This window comes from Ambystoma mexicanum, chromosome 2p (assembly GCF_040938575.1).
Source record: "Ambystoma mexicanum isolate Mex_15411 chromosome 2p, UKY_AmexF1_1, whole genome shotgun sequence".
NCBI lineage: Eukaryota > Metazoa > Chordata > Amphibia > Caudata > Ambystomatidae > Ambystoma > Ambystoma mexicanum.
In genome coordinates this window covers 1464879468-1464905739 of record NC_090923.1, presented here as the reverse complement: position 1 = coordinate 1464905739, position 26272 = coordinate 1464879468, and the positions used below count along the sequence as shown (strand labels likewise).

General features: G+C 53.0%; 1 protein-coding gene across 1 annotated transcript in view; it reads left to right on the top strand.

Moving 5' to 3' along the window:
* The first annotated feature begins 5045 nt into the window (after window positions 1–5045).
* PPL (periplakin) overlaps window positions 5046–26272 on the top strand; it is a 261709-nt gene continuing 240482 nt past the window's right edge. Inside the window, exon 1 of the mRNA XM_069646041.1 lies at window positions 5046–5479. Coding sequence (XP_069502142.1) covers window positions 5418–5479 — 62 coding nt within the window. The 5' untranslated portion in view covers window positions 5046–5417. The remainder of the gene's footprint in view (window positions 5480–26272) is intronic.

Here is a 26272-nt window from a genome sequence, read left to right as displayed (position 1 = left end):
TCTCTGCTAATGGCATGACTCCTGACCCGGAGAAAGTCAGCACCATCACTAACTTAAAGGAGCCACTCCAAGAGGTGGATGTTCGATCCTTCCTGGGCATGACTGGATTCTTCGCCCGATATATTCCGCATTACGCATCAATCACAGAGCCCATCCAGAAGCTGTTACAAAAAAGACGCCTTTCATCTGGTCTCCCGTCTGTCAGTCGGCGTTTGAATCCATCAAGCGAGCCCTAGCAGAAGCCCATTGTCTAGCGTATTTTGATCCCAGCTGGCACACTGAAATAACCATAGATGCCAGCTTTGTCGGCCTGGGAGCCTATCTGTTGCAGACTAGCGATGCAGACATGCATCCCAGAAACATTGTTGCCTACGCAAGCAGAGCCGTGTCTGCTCCTGAGTCTGCTTTCTCACAGGCTGAAAAAGGACTGCCTGGCAGCGGTCTGGGCCTGCGAGCACTTTCACAATTTCATTATTGGGAAGAGGTTTACGCTGATCACAGATCACCAAGTACTGCTATCCCTGTTTGGCAACCCACACACAAGGATGCCATCCAGGATCGAGAGATGGGGCATCAGGCTACAGGAGTTCAACTACGACATTGTCCACCGGCCTGGGGGTGACCTGAATCTGGCCAACTACCTGTCTGGCCACCCTGAGGGGTCCCCGACCACTGAGGCGGGCGATGTCGAATACATTGACTATGTCGCCGCCAGCTCACTGCCCCCTGCAATGTCCCTTGAGGCGGTCCCAGCTGCGTCAGCTGCTGACCCAACGATGGGGCTGGCCATGAGTCTAACGAACAACAGCAAATGGAAGGACTACCAACGAGCGATGCTAAGCCACCCGGAGGTATGCAGAGAGGAGCTCAAAAGACTGGCAAGAATTCACACTGAGCTGGCTGTCAAAGACCATTCCATCCTACTGAGAAGGTGCCGTATAATCATTCCTGCTGCTCTCAGAGCTGATGTGATCGAGACAGCGCATGAAGGAAATTGAGCCAAAAACACCAAGAGGCAACTATGGTGTCATGTCTGGTTTCCCTTCCTAAACTCCCTGGTTGACAGCTGGGTGAAGAACGGTCTGGCCTGCCAGTTCACATTGCTAGGAGAGGCCCCAACACTGATAAAACAGACGCACCTCCTGGATTGACCTTGGGAGAGAGTCGCTGTGGGTTTCTATGGACCCACGGGGTCAGGGGAATACCTCCTATTGCTGATAGATGAACACTCTTGGTTCCCCGTCGTCCAGAGAGTAGCCACCACGGAGTACTCCCATGTAGCGTCAACCTTCAACGAGGTCCTGAGTGAGTGGGGCATTCCCAGAGTAATCAAGTCAGACAATGGGCTGCCGTTCAACAGCCTGGAATGTGTGACATTTGCAAAACATCTAGGGTTCAAGCAACTGAAGATATCCCCCAGGTGGCCACAGGTCAATGGAATGACAGAGCGATTAATGGCCTCCATCACAAGGACAATGCAAAGAGCCCGGATAGAAGGCACCTGTCCCCATCAAGCTTTTTGCAGGCTCCTGCGCGACTGTTGGAACACACCGCACGAGGCCACCAATAAGGCCCCAGCACAACTCATGATGTGGTATGACATGCACACTCGAATTGTGAGGAACTCTAATGCCATAGGAGAAGAAGATGCAGAAGTCATCCACAGAGATACTGAACAAAAAGAGAGAACCAAACGAAAATCAGACCTGAGGCGAGGAGCAGTCCCCAAAGACCTCCAGATCGGAGATGAAGTCCTTGTTCAACACCCAATGAACAGGAAGACAGACTTGCGGTATGCCCCGAAGCCGATGAACGCAGTAGCCATCCAGGGAACAATGGTGACGGCCCCGAAAGAAGAGAGAGAGGTGACAAGGAACAGCTCTCTATTCAAGCGACTCGTTAGGAGAGAGAACTGTGAGCTGCTCCCTCCGGAGCCAGTCCCAGAGCCGAAGGATCCCGGAGATGACCTATGGGTCCCTCCAAGCGAGACCTGCCATCGAATACCGATGGCCGCTAAGGCGACGGAGCCAGGCTCATCCAGCGACAGAAGTGAAAGGCCTCAGCGAGTGATTCAGAGACCCAACCGTTGGGTTGAAGAGTGTTAACCCGGAAGTGTGAAGATTTGTCTGGGGGTGATGTTACTGGCCATTGCCCCTTTAAGGAAAAGGCATTCGAGCCCAGGTTGGGCTTGCTGGAAATGTGTTATATGGGGCAACTTTGAAAACTATTTTCAGTACCTCTTTTGGTTCCCAGACCACCCCAGCCCAAACCGTGGGAGCAAAAACGTTGGGCCTTGTTACTGCCCATTGTACCCTTTAAGGAAAAGGCATTCGAGCCCAAGGATAGTGCCTGGTGATGTAAGAGGGAAAAGGGATGAGTGTGAAAGGGACCAGGTTCCAGGTTGTTAATTAATAAAGTTAGTCGTGTTTGCAGAGCTCCAGTCTCGTGTCCTTCTTTTCCGAAGCCCACAAAGGGTAACAGGACTCTTCTCAGTGTATGTAGCGAAAATCCTCAAAATGACGTGTTTGCATGTTGTTTTCTCAACAGCCACGTATTCTACAGCCTCCTCTCCTAGAAGAGAGTAGAAGGAGTATATGCAACGGTACAGCCTTTCTGCATCCTGATATTTGCCCTTTTATAGGGCATGGCATTCAGATTTCCACAGAATTAGCTGATTTGCACGCACTGTGCTGCTTTTTTTGCGCCTACAAATACGAGGCACCTTCTGCGCAAAACACTCAGGTATTGGCAGCTTCCATTTTGTTACGTGCGGTGGTGGAAATGGAAAACATTTGGAGGGGGATCCCACAAGGGCCGGGGTGTGGGGGCGGAGTTTGGATGAGGGGGCAGAGTCTGAGGAGGCGGCGCTAGAAGGGACAGAGCTGGCAGTTGACCTCCAATCAAAGAATATATGACACAAAAGTAAACAACCAACAATACGCTTTATGCAAAAACAACAGGTCCGAGCCACTGCACACCAGAGGCATGGGCTATGTGTGAGGGGGGCACTTGTGGAGGATATGGGGCCACTAGATGCGAAGGGGGAGCTTGGAGGGGGAGTCCCCGGGACGAGACTAGTACCCCACTGCTCCTGAGTCATCTCGTAGCGCGGGAAACGCTTTAGCTTTTTTTTCTCCTTTTTATTTTTGTATTCAATCGTCGAACGCTTTGGGCATGACTGAGGCTGTCCAGATCCCCGAGATCCGGCTTCACATCTGATGCCGGATCTCGGATCCGGCGAGAGCCTGCTCATTGGCCAGCACTGGTTATGCGTTGTAAATGCTAATCTCCGCAGCTCAAACAGCGGACATCCCCCGGCCCTTATGTATGACGGAAGGGTGCAAAACCTGGAATCCACTGGGGTTCCCTTACCTTTTAATACACGCATGCAGTGATTTGCTGATCTATCTGCGCAATGTGCAGGGTCAAATCGGATTAGTGGGAAAGAGCCCAACCGTGCATTTTGCGCAATTGATCAGGCTCTTTCATGCGCTATTGAAGTGACCCAGTGTTGGTGTGGCATTCAACTCCATTGCCATAAGAACCGCATGCATTTGCATCACTTGATGACATTGCTGGAAAAGACCTTGCAGCACATGTTGCTCAGTGTCGTTATTTGGCAGTGGGGAGCCATTACGTGTAGACATACACGTAGGCGGTTCCTCACCACCAAATGTTGGTCATTTTACACAGTGGAGGTCAAATGTGAAGGGCAAAAGGTGGCATACACAAATATATTCCGATTTTTACCCTGCACATGTGCACTCTCTGCCATGCAAATGAGTAAACCATGCACAACAGGTAGCGTTTACAATTACAAATAATAGCTGCTTTTCATACGCACATGATAGGCAGCGTTTTATTTTAATTGCAAACACTGCCTGCCATGACAGCATGGTAGGCAGCATTTACAATGGATCCCTATTTAGTCTGCCTGCTTTTTGCTGGTGCATAAAGCCAGCAGGATCCATAGGGAGCCCCAGCATTTTTGCTGCAAATGGTTGGGCATCTGTGGAGAGGAAGGGAGGCAGGGGAAATGCAAGCTCCGCGCCGCCCTCTTCTTCACCATACAAATCATTGACAATGAGGAAACCCCTGTTTCCAATAACAGCCCCCATGCATTTGCACTATTCCGATGTGATGCCTGTAACCCTCAGTATTTTTATCATTTAACCCCAAGTGAAAGGTACACTCGCGTCCCGGGACCAGTGCCGGCCTTAGTAGCAGCAGCGCCCTGGCAGAAAAAGAACAATGTGGCAGCCCCCCGCCACACCCCTGGTCAATTGGGGGGTGGGGGGGTGGAGGCACCATGTCTCTTTTTGTGGTGGGAGAAATGTCATTTTAAAATTAAATGCGTTCCCGGTAGCCGGCACATTTAACAGCAATAGGGTGCTGCGGCATCCTATTAAGATGATTATCGGCCCACTCCGCGGTGGAGCAGGGTGGTAATTATCCCAATAGGGTGCCAGCACCTTATTGTTGTTAAATGCGCCCACATTCGCGAGTGCATTTAATTTAAAAATGACACTTCTCCAACCACACCAGCTCGGGGTAACCCTAGAAAGGCTCCCCCGGAGCTGGCGCCCTGGGGGCTTATTGCGCCCCGGGCAGTCGCCCGGCCCGCTCTGCCCTAAGGCAGCTCTACCCAGGACCTCACTGCGCGGCTGGGGCCTGCTGCGTCATTACTCCAGGTGTTGGCATCCTTCTGTGGAGAACATCACGTGATTTGGACAAGTAGTGGGGGGTCTGGGCAAGTAGTGGGCCACTGGAATAGGCACACAACGTAGGCGCTGCAAACAAGGTGGGCGCAAGATCAGTACACAAGCACACATGACAGATACACACGCGCGCGGGAAAAACATTCTCTCTTGCACAGACACACGCCCACTGGGGCCGCCAAACATACACACACGCATTTTCGCTCGCTCGCTCGCACACACACACACAAGCTGGGATGTTTTGGCAGGCGGGTCCTTCAGTAACCAGATCCAGGGAGGCCGGCTGCGCTGCTGGCTCCACCCGCTCTCAGAGGCCCTGTGGTAGGTAGGGCAGCCCAAGGCGCCCTCCCCTCCCACGAGTGGGAGAGCCCGGCCCATCCCCAGCCCCGGCAGCTCTGGAGCTGGCACCAGCGAGCACAGTCTACGATCCGGACTCGGTACCTGCACAGGGGGGGTGAGGTAAACACCGGACCAGGGGAGGACCCGCGTTACCTGCTGCCGCCAAGGAGCACCTGCGCAGGAACTCTGGGGACAGAGCGACCACCACACCTGCCGCCCTAGCAGCACCTGGCATCGGATCAGACAGGGGCGCCCATCCAAGGCCCGCTAGCTGCACCGCCTCCCCCGTGCCTGCCCCCCCCCCAGCAGCGCCAGAAGACACAGCCAGGCCAGTGAGCTCTCGCCCCCGGCACAGCCAGAATGACCTCCCTCTTCAAGAAGCGGACCACGGGCAAATACAGCCCCATCGTCCAGCCCAAGGCGTGAGTAGCTGAGTGTGTAAGGACTGGCGGGGGGGGGGGGGAAGGGGGGGGCTGTCCACTTCCGATACAAAGAGATGTCCGCCGCGGGGTCGTCCAAGGATCCCATCATAGCAGGGTGGGCGTAACGTGTCTGGTCTCTGGTTTTATCATCTTTTTTTTAACCCGTTGCTACTCTTTCTTAGTTGTGTTCGCGAACGCCCCCCAAGTCTAGACTCTCCCCCCAAGTGCTTCGTGCGACATCGATGTTCTTGGAGGGGGCGTTGGCCGTGAACACTCGTGCTGGCGGTCCGTGTGCACTTCTGACACCCCTTGCACACTCGCGATCACGGCGTGTGCACAACTGGCCTACCTGCTGATGCACGCGTGTGGCAGTCACTATGGTACCGGTGCACACTTGCGGTCACACCCCCGAATAGATCATTCCACGCTTGCATCGACCAACACTTTCTGCTTGTCTGAAAGGTGTGTGTTCACGCGTACACAAAACTGTGCACGCATACGGCGATGGGGTGTTCACATATGTGGCAGACGACGCGCGTGGCAAAACAGTCCGTTCACACTCCTGGTCCGCTATTCGCACACATGGTGTGTGTGCTCGGCATGCCAATCTATACATACTTGTGGCAACGGCCCGTGCCTACTTGTGGTGAAAATCCGTGCACATTTGCTGTGGCTGTCTGTGTGCACTCGGGGCTTTGATCACTGTGTGCACACTCCTGACAGTGCATGCACAGCTTTGCTAGAAGTGAACACCTGCCCTCTCTATGCACACTGTGGAGACATGCATGGGGACCGTTAGAGCATGCGAGTGGTGGTGCTGGGTGCACACATGTGTGCAGCGAGAGCTCAGCCTGGTGAGAGATGCACGTCACGCATCACCCACCAAGGGGCTCTTGCCACTGACGCAGCTGTGGCGCCTCATTTCCCAACGCATTGGGACTGGCATAATGACGTCAGAGGTTGAAAGGATGAGTCCAGCGAGCGGAACTATTTGACCTGTTCTGAGGAGATGCAGCTTGAGATGTGCGGGGGGGGGGGGGGGGTTGGGAGGGGATGGGCGACGCCCCTGCTCTTCCTGGCCGTCAGTGTGTCACCTCTCTCTGCTGGGTGCGGTCCCCATTGTAATAATTCACCTGAGAAGCGCAGCCCCGGCCCCGCCTCCCGCGACAGGATGACACACTTTCAGCAACAATCCAGGGAGGGGCCGGGGTTCTGTTCTCTCAGGGGTGATCCGGTTAGAATTACATTTCAAGGGGGCGCCCCTTGGGAGAGACTGTATTACGGTATGAAAAAGTGCTGACCCCCCCCCTGCATTCTCCACGATCTGCCTTTCCCCATGGGCATCGGGCAGGCTGACACCCCCCCCCCCTCCTCCCGCCCCCCGGCCAGGGCCTCACAGGTCCATAGGTGAAGCCTGATTCTAGTATTCAGACCAGCCCCTATAGTCTTGCCCCACATGCAGGCCTTTCTAACTACACCCCTGGCTCCAGAGCACCTGAAAAGCCCGCCCCCCACCTTCTCCCTTGAGGTCGACACCGGCTGCACCGGAGAATTGTCCGCAGGCGCCATCTCGCTGAACTTGAAGGGCCTCGCGATCGCCGTCGCCTCATCCCTGAAATGCGCCAGCCACAGCCGGACGGGGACACAGAGCAGCCCCCAAGCCCCTCAAAACACGAGGCCTTCGTTGGTGTTATGAGAACCTATCGGAGGTGTGCCCGGGGGGCCACTATTTTAAATAAAGTGTGTGGGGGATGCTGCACTTGAATGCACATTAGGTGGGCCCCAGTGTTTAAAACAAGTGGACGACGTAGGCCCAGAGAACTGATGCACACTGTCTTCGGGCCCAGCGGGCCCCTCCGAGCCTGGCCCTTACCCTTGCCCAGAGGGCCGCTCCAAGCCTGGCCCTTACCCTTGCCCAGCAGGCCCCTCTGAGCCTGGTCCTTACCCTTGCCCAGCGGGCCCCTCCGAGCCTGGCCCTTACGCGTTACATCTCTTGCACACTGACCCACACTGTCTTCGGGCCTTGTCCTGTTGCCCAGCGGGCCCCTCCGAGCCTGGCCCTTACCCTTGCCCAGAGGGCCCCTCCGAGCCTGGCCCTTACCCTTGCCCAGCAGGCCCCTCTGAGCCTGGTCCTTACCCTTGCCCAGCGGGCCCCTCCGAGCCTGGCCCTTACGCGTTACATCTCTTGCACACGGACCCACACTGTCTTCGGGCCTTGTCCTGTTGCCCAGCAGGCCCCTCCGAGCCTGGCCCTTACCCTTGCCCAGTGGGCCCCTCCAAGCTGGGCCCTTACTCGTTTCCTCTCTTGCACACACTGACCCACGCTGTTTTAGGGCCTTGTCCTGTTGCCCAGCGGGCCCCTCCGAGCCTGGCCCTTACCCTTGCCCAGCAGGCCCCTCTGAGCCTGGCCCTTACGCATTACATCTATTGCACACTGACCCACGCTGTCTTCTGGCCTTCTCCTGTTGCCCAGCGGGCCCCTCCGAACCTGGCCCTTACCCTTGCCCAGTGGGCCCCTCTGAGCCTGGCCCTTACCCTTGCCCAGCGGGCCCCTCTGAGCCGGGCCCTTAATGGTTACCTCTCTTGCACACACTGACCCACACTGTCTTCGAGCCTTGTCCTGTTGCCCAGCAGGCCCCTCCGAGCGTGGCCCTTACCCTTGCCCAGCGGGCCCCTCCGAGCCGGGCCCTTACTCGTTACCTCTCTTGCACACACTGACCCACGCTGTCTTCGGGCCTTGTCCTGTTGCCCAGCGGGCCCCTCCGAGCCTGGCCCTTACCCTTGCCCAGAGGGCCCCTCCGAGCCTGGCCCTTACCCTTGCCCAGCAAGCCCCTCTGAGCCTGGTCCTTACCCTTGCCCAGCGGGCCCCTCCGAGCCTGGCCCTTACGCGTTACATCTCTTGCACACTGACCCACGCTGTCTTCGGGCCTTGTCCTGTTGCCCAGTGGGCCCCTCCGAGCCTGGCCCTTACCCTTGCCCAGTGGGCCCCTCCGAGCCTGGCCCTTACCCTTGCCCAGTGGGCCCCTCCAAGCCGGGCCCTTACTCGTTACCTCTCTTGCACACACTTACCCATGCTGTCTTAGGGCCTTGTCCCGTTGCCCAGCGGGCCCCTCCGAGCCTGGCCCTTACCCTTGCCCAGAGGGCCGCTCCAAACCTGGCCCTTACCCTTTCCCAGCAGGCCTCTCTGAGCCTGGCCCTTACCCTTGCCCAGTGGGCCCCTCCAAGCCGGGCCCTTACTCGTTACCTCTCTTGCACACACTGACCCACGCTGTCTTCAGGCCTTGTCCTGTTGCCCAGCGGGCCCCTCTGAGCCTGGCCCTTACCCTTGCCCAGCGGGCCCCTCCGAGCATGGCCCTTACGTGTTACATCTCTTGCACACTGACCCACGCTGTCTTCGGGCCTTGTCATGTTGCCCAGCGGGCCCCTCTGAGCCTGGCCCTTACCCTTGCCCCATGGGCCCCTCCGAGCCTGGCCCTTACCCTTGCCCAGCGGGCCCCTCCGAGCCTGGCCCTTACCCTTGCCCAGCAGGCCCCTCCGAGCCCAGCCCTTGCCCTTGCTCAGCAGGCCCCTCCGAGCCGAGCCCTTAGTCGTTACCTCTCTTGCACACACTGACCCACGCTGTCTTCGGGCCTTGTCCTGTTGCCCAGCGGGCCCCTCTAAGCCTGGCCCTTACCCTTGCCCAGCGGGCCCCTCCGAGCCTGGCCCTTACGTGTTACATCTCTTGCACACTGACCCACGCTGTCTTCGGGCCTTGTCATGTTGCCCAGCGGGCCCCTCCTAGCCTGGCCCTTACCCTTGCCCCATGGGCCCCTCTGAGCCTGGCCCTTAACCTTGCCCAGCAGGCCCCTCCGAGCCGGGCCCTTACTCATTACCTCTCTTGCACACACTGACCCATGCTGTCTTCGAGCCTTGTCCTGTTGCCCAGCGGGCTCCTCCGAGCCTGGCCCTTACACTTGCCCAGCGGGCCCCTCCGAGCCAGGCCCTTACTCGTTACCTCTCTTGCACACACTGACCCACGCTGTCTTCGGGCCTTGTCCTGTTGACCAGCAGGCCCCTCCGAGCCTGGTCCTTACCCTTGCCCAGTGGGCCCCTCCGAGCCCGGCACTTACCCTTGCCCAGCGGGCCCCTCCGAGCCCGGCCCTTACCCTTGCCCCGCGGCCCCCTCCGAGCCTGGCCCTTACCCTTGCCTAGCGGGCCCCTCTGAGCCTGGCCCTTACCCTTGCCCAGCGGGCCCCTCTGAGCCTGGCCCTTACCCTTGCCCAGCAGGCCCCTCCGAGGCCAGCCCTTACCCTTGCCCATCGGGCCCCTCCGAGCCGGGCCCTTACTCATTACCTCTCTTGCACACACTGACCCACGCTGTCTTTGGGCCTTGTCCTGTTGCCCAGCGGGCCCCTCCGAGCCTGGCCCTTACCCTTGCCCAGAGGGCCCCTCCTTACTCGTTACCTCTCTTGCTCAGAGCTGCTGGAACTGCTCAGGCCACCCCCCTGCTCTGAAAGTGATGCTGGCGCAACTGGTATCGCCCCTTCTGGCTGGGGAGTGCACCTTTACTAGCAAACCCCCCATGGGACCACAACAAGAACTGAAAGAACCAGGCAAGTGATGCCTTGAAAGCGATGCCCTTGCTCACTGCGAGGCAGCACCAGCTCGCCAGTCTCTGCATGCCACCTCAGGTATGGGGCGAGTAATGGGGGGGGGGGTGCACAGGGGGCGCAGAATGTCCACAGTGCTAACTGCATGACGTGATTGCTTCTGGGAGATTTTGGGAGACTCCAGCTCTGGTTCGTCTGTCTTGTCTCGCTAGAAGAGACAAGAGTGAAGTTTTCCCTGAAAGACCTATGTCTTCTGGGAGGGTGTTCCAGAAGTGGGAGGTTTTGCCGTGAATTGGTTGCCCCTGCACCTCCGTCTTGGCATTAGTCAGCGGTTGGCCTGTGTAGAGTGAGGGGCTCTGTTGGGGTGCATGATTTTGCAGGGGGTCCTACCCTCTGCCAGATGGCAAGTGAAAGCTTTGCGGTTGGTTGGTGACTGACTGGGCTATCTTTGCCCCAGTCATGAGGCCACCCTCCACATTCTGGACTTTTCCAAGCCATTTGCTCTGCCAGCTGGGCCTACACGCAGGGTGTTGCTGCAGCCCAGCCTTGAGTTTATACATTTGCCTACCAGCTTTGCGTGGTTTCCTTTTGGTAGGAAGGGTAGCATGCTGATTGGACCGCAACACCAACCTGTCAATTCATATTGAGGTGGGCATCGCAGATGAAGCCTAATCAGTGGTGCAAGTGGAAAAAAGGATCTAGTGGTACTCTGGCTGCATCCAAAACGGAGGGAGTGGGATGGCGCGACAGATGGGAGCGTGGGGGTCTTGGGGGAGGGGCAGGTCCAGGCTTCACCTGTGGTTTGCAATGTTCAGTTACTCTTTTTTCATTGTGGCCAGACTAGACCTTGGCTGCACTAATACATGAAGGGCGCTAGATTCGTCCCTGGCAGAAATATAAAAACAATATATTCATATTGGAAGGAAGGAAAGCTCAGGGGCAAACGCAGCGCAACACAGGTTCAGTTCCTCAGGGCTCATGTACAGCCCTTACTCTGTATAACCTATTTACGAAGCCTCTCTTCGACTTACCTGATTCACTAGGGCTAGCAAATACAGATTATGCTGACGATACCCAAGTACTCCTACCACTATCTGGTTCTTATGACCAAGACGCCTTGGCGTTACACAAAATCTACGCGACACTCCAAGCCTGGATGGCGGCTAACGGCCTATGCCTTAATGGGGATAAGACAGAAATCCTTATCCTCAGACAAAAAACCACCCTAGCGAAACTAGACTGCCAATATTTCAAATTTAACATCGACAATTCTATCATCCCAGTCTCCTCCTCTGTTAAGACGCTAGGCGTCTACATGGATGCCGCACTATCAATGAACAGACAAGGTAGTGCTATCGCCTCAGCATCTGCACACAGCACTAAGCTCATAAATGCCATAAAACCCTACCTCTCCAAACCGAACTGCCTTGCAATAGCCAGAGCCACCATAGGTGCAAAGCTAGACTACTGTAATGCTCTCCCAGCTGGCACTTCCACAAAAAACCTAAACAGACTTCAAACAAACACAAAACAATGGCCGTAGAGCAGCACTCAGCATCCCTAGAAGGGGCCATATCTCCCAAGCCAGACTGGCAGCACACTGGCTCCCAGTAAAAGACTACATTACCTTTAAACTCCTTACCATCATGCACAAATGCCTCAACCTTACAGCACCCACTTACCTTTCAGAAACCATACCCAGAACCACCTCCTCACGTCCAACAAGAACCCAATACACCAACCAACTCCCCCCCCCCTCCCCAGTGGCAGATTTAAGGCAAAGGGCCCTGTGGGCAGCACCTGACAAGGGGCCCAAGGTGGGCGGGTCATGGAGGCGGGGCTTATGGTGGGCAGAGTTAATTGTGGTCACTAGTGCACAATGGCAAACTTTAGGGACAAAAGCTCTTTTTTCTAAAGTTGAATTTATCACAGTTACCTGTGTCTAGGGGTCTGACTAACTGGAAACAGCTGGGCCTCCTCAGCAGGCTTTGCTATCAATGGTAATATTGGAGGATCAAGCCTGAAGCTAATGTTCGAGGCTGAGGGCGAAAGAGAATTACAGCTTATGAAGACCACACACTTTCCTAGAAAAATTTCTCTAAGGCCAGTTGGATCCAATGTTTGTCATTACAACTCTGAATATTTTTCACAAAAGTACAAGGTTATCACTCCTTTTGCTGGTGAATCACTCCTCATGTCAATGAAGTGCATCAGAAGCATTTGTTTCTCTTTTTGACACTTTTGGAATCAAATTTGGCAATCGATTGCATCGCCCAGCGAGCAGAACGAAGCCTGGGTTTCCACTCACAAAGCATTTTTTTATTATTAGGAAATTGGCATTGTGCATCAATAATCACGCAGTCAGTCACACCACAATATAGGGGTGTTGTGCGTTGTGGTCCATGGAGGGGTACGACATCTGTTGTAGAGGACACGCTCGATGTAAACACATGCGGTGGGGCAGGAGGGTAGTGTGATGACGCTCCTTCATATAGGCCCAGAGTTTTGTTTTCTTGCCTTTTTTGTTCTAGAAGGCGACTACCTCTGAATCTTTTCTCTTTGGCATTGTGGTGTTGCTGCCTGCTGTTTTTCCCTAAATAGTTGCTGCCTGTGCATCGCTCTGTGGTTTGCGTTTATGTTGCATGCGCCCTGACACCTCATGTGGGACCCTGAACCTGCAATGGTTCCGCGTTGACAGTGTGGGTTTTTAGGCTGTTAATTCCTCTATGTAGTGATATTGTGTGTAGAGGCTGGCTAGGCTTTACATCCTGATACGTTATTTTGCCTCCAATTGCAGGAAAATATGGGGAGGTTATTTCAAAAGACGTGGTAATTGCATGGAGGGGACGGCCAACGTTTGCACTTATGTGCTGTCCTCTCCTCTTCATGCAATTTTCCACATTTCCAGGCTAATGGAGTTCAAATGCAAACCGGCAAAATCACCTTTACACCTATTAACTAACTGCTGGCGTAATTCTAATGAGAGACACCTGCCTTAAATTCCCCAGGATAGGGATTTGCGAGGGAAGCTGAATAACTACAATAATAAATCATGTGTTGCCCCTGAATGTTGGAAAACGGACGATTTACTAAAGAATCGTATGGGAAATGAAATACCTACAACTCCGGCACTGTCTGTGGGACTCAAGTTGCTGCGCGAGTCCAGGGCCTCAGCACGCATCAGCTCACGTTCCAGTCCCCCAGGCACTAAGTGACAGGCTAGTCACGCCACCAACTCCACACTACGCTGCTACAGTACTGCTGGTCTACCGGACCACCGGCTGCCTCCCCGCCCCCCATCCTGAGCAAAGTTTCAGATTGTGCAATTGCACCTGTGCACGCACGTAACCTTTAGCAAAGATGTGCTGCCTGCAGGCAACCAGGTAGAATGGGCCTACGGATGCAACTGTGGCTCATTCAGTATTTCTACCCCGGCTGGCCGCCACGTGCCATCAGAATCAGTGAGCACTCCTGCAGTGCACTGCCACCCACACTGCCACTCTCAACTCGAAGTCGAACACTGGCACGGCCCAATGCAGGTCCCCTTGAGCACCGCGGCGGGGCCTGGGCTAGGACAGTGGCGCCGCTGCACAGCACATGCTGCGTGCTGTGCACATCCAGCGACGGGGAAGGAGGCGGGGCCAGGCACAGGGGGCCCGCTCGCCATTTGTCTCACTGGCGACCAGTAAATCTGCCCCTGCACCCCCCCACACACATCTGCAGGGTCAAAGCAGGCAGGATTGCTTTCCCATTCATAGCCCCTAAACTCTGGAACTCGCTACCCACCACCCTTAGAGCGGAAACCTCCCTCCGTGCCTACTTGAAAAACCTCAAAACCTCTCTCTTCAACTAACACTCACACACCACTCTCGCCCATTCCACTTCTCTCTCTTACTGCCGCTCTTTATGAACTATACTCTACAATGTCAAAATGCAAAAAAATGTGAATGTAAAAGTGCCCATGTAACTAAGTTTGCTCACTCTCTGCAACAAGCGCCACAATGCCTTCGGGCTGTGCGCTATACAAATATGAATAAATAAATCCCAATCTCATGCTTAGAAACCACGTGTTGGTATCAAGCGCGTTATAAATGCACAATTATATACAGACATTTTTTATACAACTCTGCATGCAAATAAAACAAGATACTATTAGGCACATCTTTTTTATTCGTATTATCTGTGACTCATCATAAATAATACTTACAAATATATCTTAAACATTATTTGATTGGCAATAAAATGTGAACTCTGTGGGTAAAAATGTAATTTTCCCATATGCACAGTATTTGTAAGTAACAGTAATTGAGCAAAGCAGAATGGCAGTGCTTGGAGCAAGCCCATAGCCGCACCTTAAACTCAATACACTGTAATTGGCAGTATTCATTGTGCTGCAGTCCCTTGAATTGAATCCAAACATTGGCAAAGCGAACAGATGTGGCTTTTGTGTAGGCATGAGATAGGCATTTGTCAGGCACTGTCATAATGGTACTGACTGACCGTAAGATGGGCCTTGAAACACTTGTGTATAGGTGCATAATAAATAACAAATCAATCAATAAATCAAATGTAAATCAAATGGTTGAAGGCACACTTGTTTAAGACATTTTTATTAAACCTGTAGCACTTTTGCAGCTGTAATTAAGCCATTAACCAAAATGGCCGTGGGCAGTCAATTGGTTGGTCAATAACTAAACCACAACCTCACATTTTGTGTCCCTCCTCACATGTTCTCTCCTTCCTAGCTTTACTCGAGTGCAATACTTTCAGCTTATAAGTACCACCTAATAGCCAAAACTAAAATGGACTGAAGTAAAACTATGGTACAAGCAAAGCTCTGTGGCTAGGTGTCCCTCTGGTCCTCAACCCTCTGTTGCTTAACTGTTCTGGTGAGTTCCTCTCCTCTGGTGCTTGGTTCTCTTGGGAGCTGCGCCTCTGGTCTGCCCCTTCACTGGTCCTTGACTCCCTGCTGAGACGCTGTATAAAACAAACTGGAGCAAACAGCTTCCATTTTCTGTGTGCTGTTTCTGCTCAAAGTGCACATAGAAAGCCTCGAAATTCCCGTCTTGCAGGGTGTGACTATGCAATCAAGTTGGCCATTGATTTGAGAAAGATATGGTAACAGTAGCCGCTTCCAAATCTCTCTACCTCACACCCTAACGGAAAACATATTGCGACACACACCCTGTGTACCGAAAAAGCACAGGCTACAAAAAGGAACATACATCATCTGGACACAAAAACAACAAACCAACCCAACACAGATACACCAACACAACTCCCCACACTCCTTAAGTACCACCCTGACAGACCCGCAGACAACCACACAAACAAGTATCTTAGTAACCTGGAGTGGACATTATCTATTGCACAAGACAGCTCACAAAACATCTCAAACATAGAGGCATCTCGGGATCTGCACACATCACCGGTGTAACAAAGCATGTGTGCCCCGGTCATTAGTCTCCTACGCGACTGCTTGCAGATGCTGAAGCTCCTAGAATGCGAGGAAATGGAAGCAGGTGCACTATAACACATGCCATAACATAGCATGACAGGACATGGCAAAGAGTTGCACTCATTCTCCCACGGGGTGGTGCTCTGCATGACACAAGCAACGGATATCACTGGCAGCAGCAGGAGAGAACATGAATGTTGGCCCTGCCACAGTTCGTGTACCAAGGACTCCAGTCTAGCGGACTGACTGACTGCAGAGGCTCATTACGACCCTGGCGGTAAGGGGTTAACGCCAGCGTTAGCTGCGCCGACCCCTTACCGCCAATTACGAGGTCCCCTAGCGCCATGGTGCTTTTAACACCTGCTTTTAGCAGGTGTTAAAATCCATGGCGCTAAGGGACCATGGAGTTAATTACGCCACCGTAATTTACGGTGGCGTAATTAACGCCTTCCCCACTCCCATTATGCCCTATGGGGCAAAAATGGGAATGGGGAAGGGTAAATGGGGATTGGGGACTTACCGCCCCGCCTAGGTCGGAATGGGGCGGTAAGTCCACCAACCACCATGGCGTAAACGTAGTTTACGCCATGGTGGTAAAGTCACGGCCCAGGCGGTAACTTACCGCCTGGGTCGTAATGAGGCCCTATATATTTATTTGCCTGTCAGATAATGTGAAATAGTGTTCTAGGCGTATATCAATAGTGAAATTGTAGGTGACAGTTTTGGGGTGCACTAACAGCAGCAGGAGTGTAAACTATTTTCTTCCTACTCATTAAATCTGTCCCACTGCGAGGGTGCCGCTTTTTCAAATAGTGTCATTATGTTCACACTTATCTGAAATAAGGACTCCAATTTTTGCAGTTAAATCAGAGTAGGATTAGATAATCCACCAGGATCACACACTTTGGGACTCATCACTCAGCACAAGTTTGGCGGTAACGCTATTACTGCCGCATTTAAGGGTCCGCCAGGTCATCGGCTTGGCAGATTTGCCCCCAGCTCTGAGCTGGGGGCAAATCCGCTGAAAATTTGCCAATTTTCAGCGCTATTACTGCCGGCAGGAAATCTGCCGGCGGTAAAAGCGCAAAAATTCACCATTGGCTTCAATGGGGAATGAGGAATTCCCGGATGGGCCCAATGGGGAATTGGAACCAACCGTTCTGCCAAACCCGTGATCCGGCGCTAATAGCACTGGGGGGTTTGGTGATAGCGCTAATAGCCCCGGCGGTAATAGCGCCAGGGCTATCGCCCAACTCGTGATGAGGCCCTCTGGCTAAACATTGAAGCAGGGATTTGAACTCACTCTGCAAACTTGACCACGTACCTTCCAAGCTGTACTTGGTAAAAATATTTAAGTTTTGGGATTTCAAGGCCTACAATAACACTGTCACGCAGAGTTTACTTATAAAATACACAAATTACATAGTAAAGCCGCATGACAACATGTACATTCTTATAGAAACATGTTAAGCCATAAGAATATCACTGTGGCTTTAATTTTCACTTCTTGGAGAGGAAGGATAGATAGCTCAGGGGTAACACGTTTGTCTTGGAAGCAAGACAATGCCGCGCGACATGTTCGAACCCTGATCCTGCACTTAGAAACCACTTGCTGGTATTGAGCATGTTACAACTGAACAATACAATGGATAAATATACTATAAATACAGCAATGCAAGAGAATCCAACCTGACAAATCTATTGAAGCCCACTAAACTTTCAGTGATATGAGACACACAATAAAAGAAGTTGTGTAATACACTCTGAAAGAGATGCAGATTCTGTGTCACAAACCGCCAGCTCGTTGTTATTCGTGATGTTGAGAGCAATTGATTAGTGCAATAAAGCAACATTATTTGTGTGCACGCCAGGCTAGCAGACCTCATGGATATAAACACACCTTTGAAAGGGTGCTTTGTGTTGCTCACTTTGACTATCACAGGTTTGCAAGTTGGGGGGGGTGGGGGGTTTGCTGCGTCTGTGCCATCACGCATATGAAAGCCGTGTTTGCAGGTCGTGAAGGCGCTCAGGCTGTGGAGCCTCTGTGGACTGCATGTGTCCAGGCCTGGCCGACACCTGGGAAATGGGCAGTGCTTGAATATCCAGTCCCAGCTTATTCCATGTTTGGCTGGAAAAGCATCCAGGACGATTTTCTTGAGCCTGTGAACTAAAGGTACGCTCTGCAAAAAGTAAAGAAACTAGTGGTAGGACGTGCCAATTACGTACATTACACTTCCTTATCTGAGCCCAAGTCGCCTATCTTTGCTTTGTATGGACTATTGCCCCCGCGAGAGTGGGAGGGGTATAGTTAGGAGTTTCCTTTGAGGGTGCATGGTGGGACAAGAACTAGGATTTCAGTTTCAGCGCCGTGGAGCTGGAGGCTGTCCGACCCCGTCCACTGCTCTGGGACTTGGAGTCCATTTGACTCACTCGCGAATTCGTCGTATTGGTCCATGCCCCGCTGTAGGTGGGATTGCATGTCATTGGGGTGGGGCAGATAGAGTTGATGTTTGCATAGTGAGTGCATGCATAGGTGTCTTGGCACACAATCTTGAATTTTCTGTGGAGTGTGGCGTCCTGAGGTACTCCACACTGCACGGGATGGGATTTCGATCAATGGGCCTCATTATGAGGTCACATCCGGGTCCGGCACCTGCAAATGGGCAATTACCGGGCTATTCCGGCCCAGCCGGACCTGGTAATTGCCCTTTTGCCGGTGCCGGTGTCGGTATGGGGCTCAATGGGAATGGGGAGGGTGGTAGCACCAGTACAGTTAATAACGGTACCGGTGCTACCATCATGTTCTGCTCGCGGGTGCCGGTACGGCCACCAGGTCAGACTTGGTGGCTGCAAGGGCACCCGCGAGCAGAACTCCTAGTATGGCAGTACGGTAGCAACGGTGCCGGTAGTGCTACCGGCACAATTGTTGCCTTACCTGTACACAGTCCGGGGTCACTAACAAGGCATTGGGGCATTTGCAGAGTGAGGGCGTGTGTACTTGGTATGCGGTAATGAGTCAGTGAAGAGGGTGCGTAGGGTGAGGGGTGTGTGCAAGACGAGGAGTGGCTACATGTATTTACCGGGTGAACGGGTATCGATGTGTAATCCATTGGAGCATGCAGACAGTGACATGTGTGTACAGGGAGCTAGGCCATGTACACGCAGAGTGAGAAGGGGCTGTACACTAGGAGGGTGTGTGCAGGGTGGCCGGTGTGGTATGCACCGAATAAGCGGGCATGTACAGGACGGCCGGCGGAGTTCCAGGCCGAGGAGCTAAGTGCAGGGCAAAGAGGAGCGAGTGTCTCGCACGAGTGAGGACCTATGTACAGGGCGGCCAGGGGAGTTCCAGGCCGAGTGGTTAGTGACAGGGCAAGTGCACAATGTGTGTAGGGCGCAGGGCAGAGGGTGTGGCAGCATGTAGTGTAAGGGGAGGCTGTGCACGGGGTGGTGGAGGAGCTATGTGCAGGCCGCGGAGGATTGAATGTCGCGCACGAGTGAGTAGCTATGTACAGGGCAGCCGGGGGAGTTCCAGGCCGAGTGGCTAGTGACAAGGCGAGTGCACGCTGTGTGTAGGGTGCGGGGGCTTTGGGCAGGGCAGAGGGTTTGGCAGCATGTAGTGTTAGGGGAGGCTGTGCACGAGGTGGTGGAGGAGCTTTGTGCAGGGCGGAGAGGATTGAGTGTCTCGCACGAGTGAGTAGCTATGTACACGGTGGCTGGGGGAGTTCCAGGGCGAGTGGCTAGTGACAGGGCGAGTGCACAGTGTGTGTAGGGTGCAGGGGCTTTGGGCAGGGCAGAGGGTGTGGCAGCATGTAGTGTAAGGGGAGGCTTGCACGGGATGGTGGAGGAGCTATGTGCAGGGAGGAGAGGATTGAGTGTCTTGCGCGAGTGAGTAGCTACGTACACGGCGGCCGGGGGAGTTCCAGGCCGAGTGGCTAGTGACAGGGTGAGGGCACGATGTGTGCAGGGTGCGGGGGATTTGGGCAGGGCAGAGGGTGTAGAAGCATGTAGTGTAAGGGGAGGCTTGCACGGGATGGTGGAGGAGCTATGTGCAGGGCGGAGAGGATTGAGTGTCTCGCACGAGTGATTAGCTATGTACACGGTGGCTGGGGGAGTTCCAGGCCGACTGGCTAGTGACAGGGCGAATGCACGGCGTGTGTAGGGCGCGGGGACATCTGGTTTCAGGCGGGGGCTTTGGGCAGGGCAGAGGGTGTGGCAGCATGTAGTGTAAGGGGAGGCTGTGTGCAGGGCGGAGAGGATTGAGTGTCTCGCACGAGTGAGTAGCTATGTACACGAAGGACCCCGTGCTTGACCTTGACGTTCTGCTGCTAAATTAAGGGCCTCCTTTCTTATTACAGACACAACCCCCCTCCCCCCAGCCACCAGCTGCCACTATTCCCGGCAGACACCTAAGCCCGGCGTTCAGAGAAAGTAAAAGTGAGGTGGTGAGGGGTGCAGAGGGCACGTACCGAGACGCGTTTTATTGCATGCATACAGTCTATGGGAGTGCGGCGTCGCCGGGAAGAGAAAGGCCCGCGAGGAACGATATATTCCAGCTGTTTCCTGAAAAGTGTGGGATGAACCGTGCCTACATGCCAACATTATCCATTCTGGACAGTGTAGCCCAGTCCTGGGTTTAACTTTGCATTCTGGGACTTGTAGTGTTGGGTTTATATTGGGGAGCATGTAGGACTGCAATTCCCAGAATGCTAAATTTAAACCAGGACTGGACTGGCATCTCCCGAATGGAAAATGTTGGCATGCACAGTGGTACCATGCGGTGAGCATGGGCAGGGAATTCGTGGGGGGTTTGAGGCCAGGGCCCGGCACAGCAGGTACAAACCAAAGTACTTTATTGACGGAAGAAGGCAGATAGGGATGACCACATCGAAAACCAGGGCAGCACAGCATGGTTCAGGGTAATCGTGTGCTTGGCGACCTTCGTTCGCTGCTTCACCGCCTCATAGGTCGGCCATAGTCACGTGCTTTCTGGGCGCTGCACGCGGGTGTGAGGCGGACAGCTGGGGCACGCAGGGGTCCCATCACACACTGCGCGTACCTCTCCCAAAGGGTGGCGCCTTGCAGACACCTTTCTGGTCCTAGGTGTCGGGTGCACACACACTGCACAACACGCACCGGCGACACTGGTTATCCTTCCCCAGTGAATTCAGATAATTGTCCACAAAAGAGGACAAAACGCTATTATCAAAGAAAAGCCAATCTTAACAAATAGCCATTTCATTACGCACCAATTGTTTGTAGACAATTATCTGAATTCCTTGGGGAAGGATAACCCTAACAGGGAAAACCTTACGCTAACACAAGGACAGTCACTATGTGGCCACGTATTAGAAACTTGACCATACCAAGAACTCACCTGCAGAAAAGCAACTCTGAATGAGGCCAGTCCACACAACCATACAGAAATGGGCAACTTGTAAATTCACAATAAATGCGTAAGCAACACAATATACTGCTATCAGAGGTTTTTCTTCAAAACATTAGCCACACACCGCACGCAAGGATGTATATGTGCTGGCCCGGGATTTGAGCCCAACATTTTTTCAAAGTTCCCCATAAATAAACATGCAGTGGCAGCTGGTGACATTTTGAACTGTGGCCCATAAGTGTGTTTCTGGAACTGGCCTGACAATAACCATGGCATGCTGTGGCCACGGGAAACATGGAAATATTATCTTACATGTCAATTCTGGCATGTATGAGGAAATGTTGGACTGGGCAATGCCTGTATAGATTGTTGGGCACTGGGCTGGCAGAATGAAAGTGAGGCACGGCTGCCATATTGTGGCCCTCATTCCGAGTTTGGTGGTAGTCATGGCGCTATTTGCACCATGACTGCCACCAATAACGGTACTGTGTCCGGATTGGTGCAATGGGGACTTACCGGTCTAGTCCGATCTTGGCGGGACCGGTAAGTCCCCATTCACCAAACCATTCCGCATTCCCATTTGAGCCCCCATAGGGCTCAATGGGAATGGGGAGGGTGCAAATAACGGACTCGTGCATGGCAAGCCCGTTATTTGCGCCCTGGTCCCTTTGCGGGTCCCGTCCATAACGCCTGGTCAGACCAGGTGTTACTGGAGGGACCCGCTAAGGGACCTTGTAGTAGGGCAGTAAGGGATTACTGGCACCGGTCTCCTTACCGGTACCCGGTATGCCTTACCGCCCTACTCGGAATGAGGCCCTGTGTTTACATGCCTCGTGGTCTGCTTTGGATATCTACAGCACAATGTGTTTTTACTGTGGCAATGTTGGCATATACTGTGCATCACTAGGATCTTATTGGTTTCAAAATGTTCCTGTGTACACACATTGTATACTTTTTAATGCACTTTTTGAGAATTTGATGCTGTAGAAAGTGCCATTTCAAGCCATTGTTTTAAACATGTTCTCAGGGGAAGAGAACTCCCCTGAATTATTTAATATGTTTTCTCATGGGGGGAGAACCCCCTCGAACTTCGTGATGTTGTATGGGCACGTTCGCTCGCCCATGTGGATTCTGGAAAAACATGTATATCAACCTCCCAGTTTAAAAATTCAACAGCCACCATCACGACCTGTGATAATGACAATGAAAAGTTGGAAGGAAGGGTTGGTCTTGTGGAAAATTACCCTTAACACCTCAATATTCTTTTTATTGCAATCTTTTCATGCGTTTCTGATAAAAACAGACGAACACAAATCATGGCTCAGACTGTTCAATTACTCACCGTTCGAATGTGCTCTTTGCAAAGGTTTTGGTGGAGGGGTGTTTGGGACTTTTGGATTAGGCTGATAATGGCCTAGACTGGACTGCGCCTCTATAGCAGTGGGGGTCGGGGAGGCAAGGACCTATCTGTCGCCCCTGGGGTGTCGATTTGCTGAAATGCAGCCTAGTGGAGAGCAGCCCAGAAGAGAGAGAGAACGTTCTATCTAGAGCCTCCACCAGGACGGAGATTTGCATCCTAAAGTCATTTGTTAGGTTTTCAGGGAGGGTTTGCTGGACTACAACCCCCATGATCCTTCACCGCTGTCTATGCTGGCTCGGGCTAGTGAGAATTGGAGTCGAACGCTTCTAGAGGGCTAGAAAAGGAGTAACCCTGTGAATGGTGCATATCTCTTCTGCCACTCCCACCGCCGATAACCCGTCGACAGGGTGCCTCTGCTTCTGAGTGGTAGTCCAGGGTATTACCACGTCTCTTACGCGGTGACAGCGGATCCTTCTCAGCCGACTGCTTTCCGTGCACGTGGAATATCCCGTGTGCATTATGTAAATGAGAGCGTGTGCATGACCCTTGCTGGAAGACAATGGCCGTAATGCTATGATTTAGAACACGCGTCGGCCTTCACCGGCTGCATTGGCAGCATGGCCATGATGTTATGAAACCCCACTGCCTCCTGGCAAGTTTCCATATCATTGGCTGCCTTTCAAGACCTTTTGGCACTTTCCCAAGTTTTACTGAACAATATCACGTATTACTCAATGTTTTATATGTCAGAAATGGGTGCCCGTATATTTGACTATTCACCAAATATTCCCGAAGCCTTATAGTTAAAAAAAAAAAAAAAAAAAAAGCTGGGCATGGCAAGTTCAGGGAGTGGCGTGAATACTGGCCATTGCCATCTCTGCAGCCAGTCTGAGGATCCCATTCCTGGTGAATGCCCATGTACTACTTATACGCAAGCCTCAACTGCTGGCTTTGGCAAAGTTTGTTTTTATCACAACTATATCATGTGGCGGAAGCAGACTTGTTTAAGGCATTTTTATTACACCGGCGGCAGCTCATTTCCCGCTGCATCTCAGCACCTTCTGTCAGCAGACTGCCCAGAAATAAGCATTGGCAGCTCACTACTTGAGACAGCTAGTTCAGAGAGATCCCGGGGTGGGGAGTGGCAAGCAGTGGCGGGAATGGCAATAGGCATTAGCATGGCCATTGGCAGTCAATGGGTGGGTGCACAAACGGGCAACAGTGACGCGCTGCGTCTCCCGCCTCAGCCACGCCTCGCACTTCGCTGGACTCCAACGCAATCGTTGTGTCTTAAGGTTGGTGCTTAAGCACCACATAATAGCCAAAACTGAAACGGTTGGGCTTCCCAGGGATAGAGAGATGACCCTAGAAACGTACACCAAGAAAGTGGCTCTAGGCATTTAATCCAAACGTCCTAATAGTAGGAACACACTACGGCGCCGGTGGAATGCTAGTTGGCACAGAGAAACCCCCTGGAAAAGGGCAGAAACCACGGAAGCAGGCTTTCTGCAAAGTGGTGGCATCCCTCGGACCGGATGTCTGCCCTGACTCCCCGGGGCGCACGGGGCTCGTTTCAGAGCTCGCATTGATCCCAGAAGGACACCAGTGCCCGCGGCTTCCCACTGCCAATGCATACGGGGTTGGGGAACAGCCGTCTTCCCCAGCTCACTAAACATGGAACCGCGCGCCCCTGAAAGTCCACAGAAATGGGCACATGCCAAACCCTCCCCCCTCCTTACTAACATGTACGGTGCACGTCCATTGCTGGCGCGTGGACGGTGGATGCTGCACCCCAGAAGTGCCCGCAGTGATTCATGGATTCCATAGAGACGGTCTCAGGAGGGCATTTTGCCTGGGCTCTGACTGGGCTGCACGCAACCTGCAGCCAATCCAGCTGCCACCGTTGAGTATACGGGTCATCAATTCTGCTCACAATGTGTGTACTGGAGGTCCATCGCCCTCCTCCCTCGCTGCCACTCAGGTGGGAGGAGTGGCTCTCTCTCTCTCTCTCTCCCCCGTTCTCTCTCGCCCTGCCCACTTCTCTCTCACTCTGCCCACTTCTCTCTCACTCTGCCCGCCAGTGCCATTCTCTCTCACTCTGCCCACTTCCCCCTCACTCTGCCCGCCACTGCCATTCTCTCACTCTGCCCACTTCTCTCTCACTCTGCCCGCCAGTGCCATTCTCTCTCACTCTGCCCACTTCTCTCACACTCTGCCCGCCAGTGCCTCTCTCTCTCACTCTGCCCACCAGTGCCATTCTCTCTCACTTTGCCCACTTCTCTCACACTCTGCCCGCCAGTGCCTTTCTCTCTCACTCTGCCCACCAGTGCCATTCTCTCTCACTCTGCCCACTTCCCTCTCACTCTGCCCGCCAGTACCTTTCGCTCTCACTCTGCCCGCCAGTACCTTTCTCTCTCACTCTGCCCGCCAGTGAAAGCTTCTAAAGTTGGTATGTTGTTGAAAGTTATGTTACGCTTGATTTATAAAGCACACCAGTATCAAAGTTATCGTTTGCAAAAAGGCCTCGTGGGGGAGGAAAGAGTGATGCTGGAAAAGGGATGCCTTTTCACATGTTTCCCAAAAGAAAAGGCGACCTCCTCTCGCCCTAAGATCTCGCGTGAGTTTGTTTCGGAGCGTCATCCCCCCTTTGACGGACCCTTACATATCCCAATAGCGATGGATATTGCACGTGTCGCTCTGAGAGGTCTCTGTGGGCCATAGCGCAGCAATGTCTTATAATGAAAGGATATCCTGCATTGTGGAAGGCCATAGCGCCTTACAGGCCCTCTTCTGGACACCGTGAGCCAGTGCTGAGATGGGGGGGGGGGGCGCCGGGGTGAGGTGTTGTGAATTGTTCTCGGGGTCTCAGACTGAGAACCCTCCTGGCATTGCTTTCTCTGTGCACTCTGAGTTGAAGGATCTGTACCAATCTGTGAGATGACCCCCGGCGCCATCATCTGTGGGCAGGATTATTTTTTGTTCTTTTATAACGCGCGTAATACCAGAAACCAGGCTCTAAGCGCGAGCACAGGATTCGAACCTGTGTTGCTATGCGTTATCCACTTCCAAGAGAAATGCGCTGCCCCTGAACTATCCTCCCGTCCAGGAAGGAAAAGGAACGGTGAGACGGAGCAGCCTCAGATGATGTAAGCAACCTTTTGCAACCAGAGGAGGGGGAGGTTGATGGCTGAACCCATCAGAGCTCCTAGCTCCTCACTGTAGAGATGATGGAAGGAGAGGATCACGCTTAAGGGGCCATGGGGTCAAAACACAAAGATGGTCCTACCAGGAATCCACTTATTATTAATTACTGTTCTGGATCTGCTTTCCATGTATGTATCCATTCAGTAATTCTCCGGAATGATAGCTGAGGTTATATTACCACACCTGTCACATTATGACTTACTGAAATGTTAATTCATGGAATTTCTTAATGCAATCCATAAAAACACACACGTGCAATCACATCCCACGGAGATGTGTTGTCCTACTCACAAAATGGCTGAACATAATGACTGAATATCTATCAATCACCCAATTGTGATAAAACACAAGACAAAAAGTGACCAACAGATAGAACCGGACTACAAATAGTAACATATCAGAGTGTATAAAAAATGGCGTGTTAAGTTTGCAGGTTTTTTCCAATGGGCCATGTGGTCAAAGTGGTGGCTGAGTCCCACTCATCATGATTTCTCCCTTTCTGGCATCCTTTTTCAATATCTACTCAACCATCCACCTGTTCTGCACTGATTGGCCAGGGGTGGAATGTTGTCATGGCAACGTTATTTTCCAGGTTTAGTCTAACCAGTAGAGGTCGACCATCAGCGCAGTTATCACATTGAATGTCAAGTGAGGGAATCAGTTTGGTTTCGGGGAGAAGACATGCCTTGAAAAAGAAGTGGGGACGGGGCCGATCCATGTGGCAAACCACATTTTGCCTCAGAGAAAAAGGCACAGCAGGAAAGCCTGAGTGCATGGATGGAGGCAGTGGGTCTCC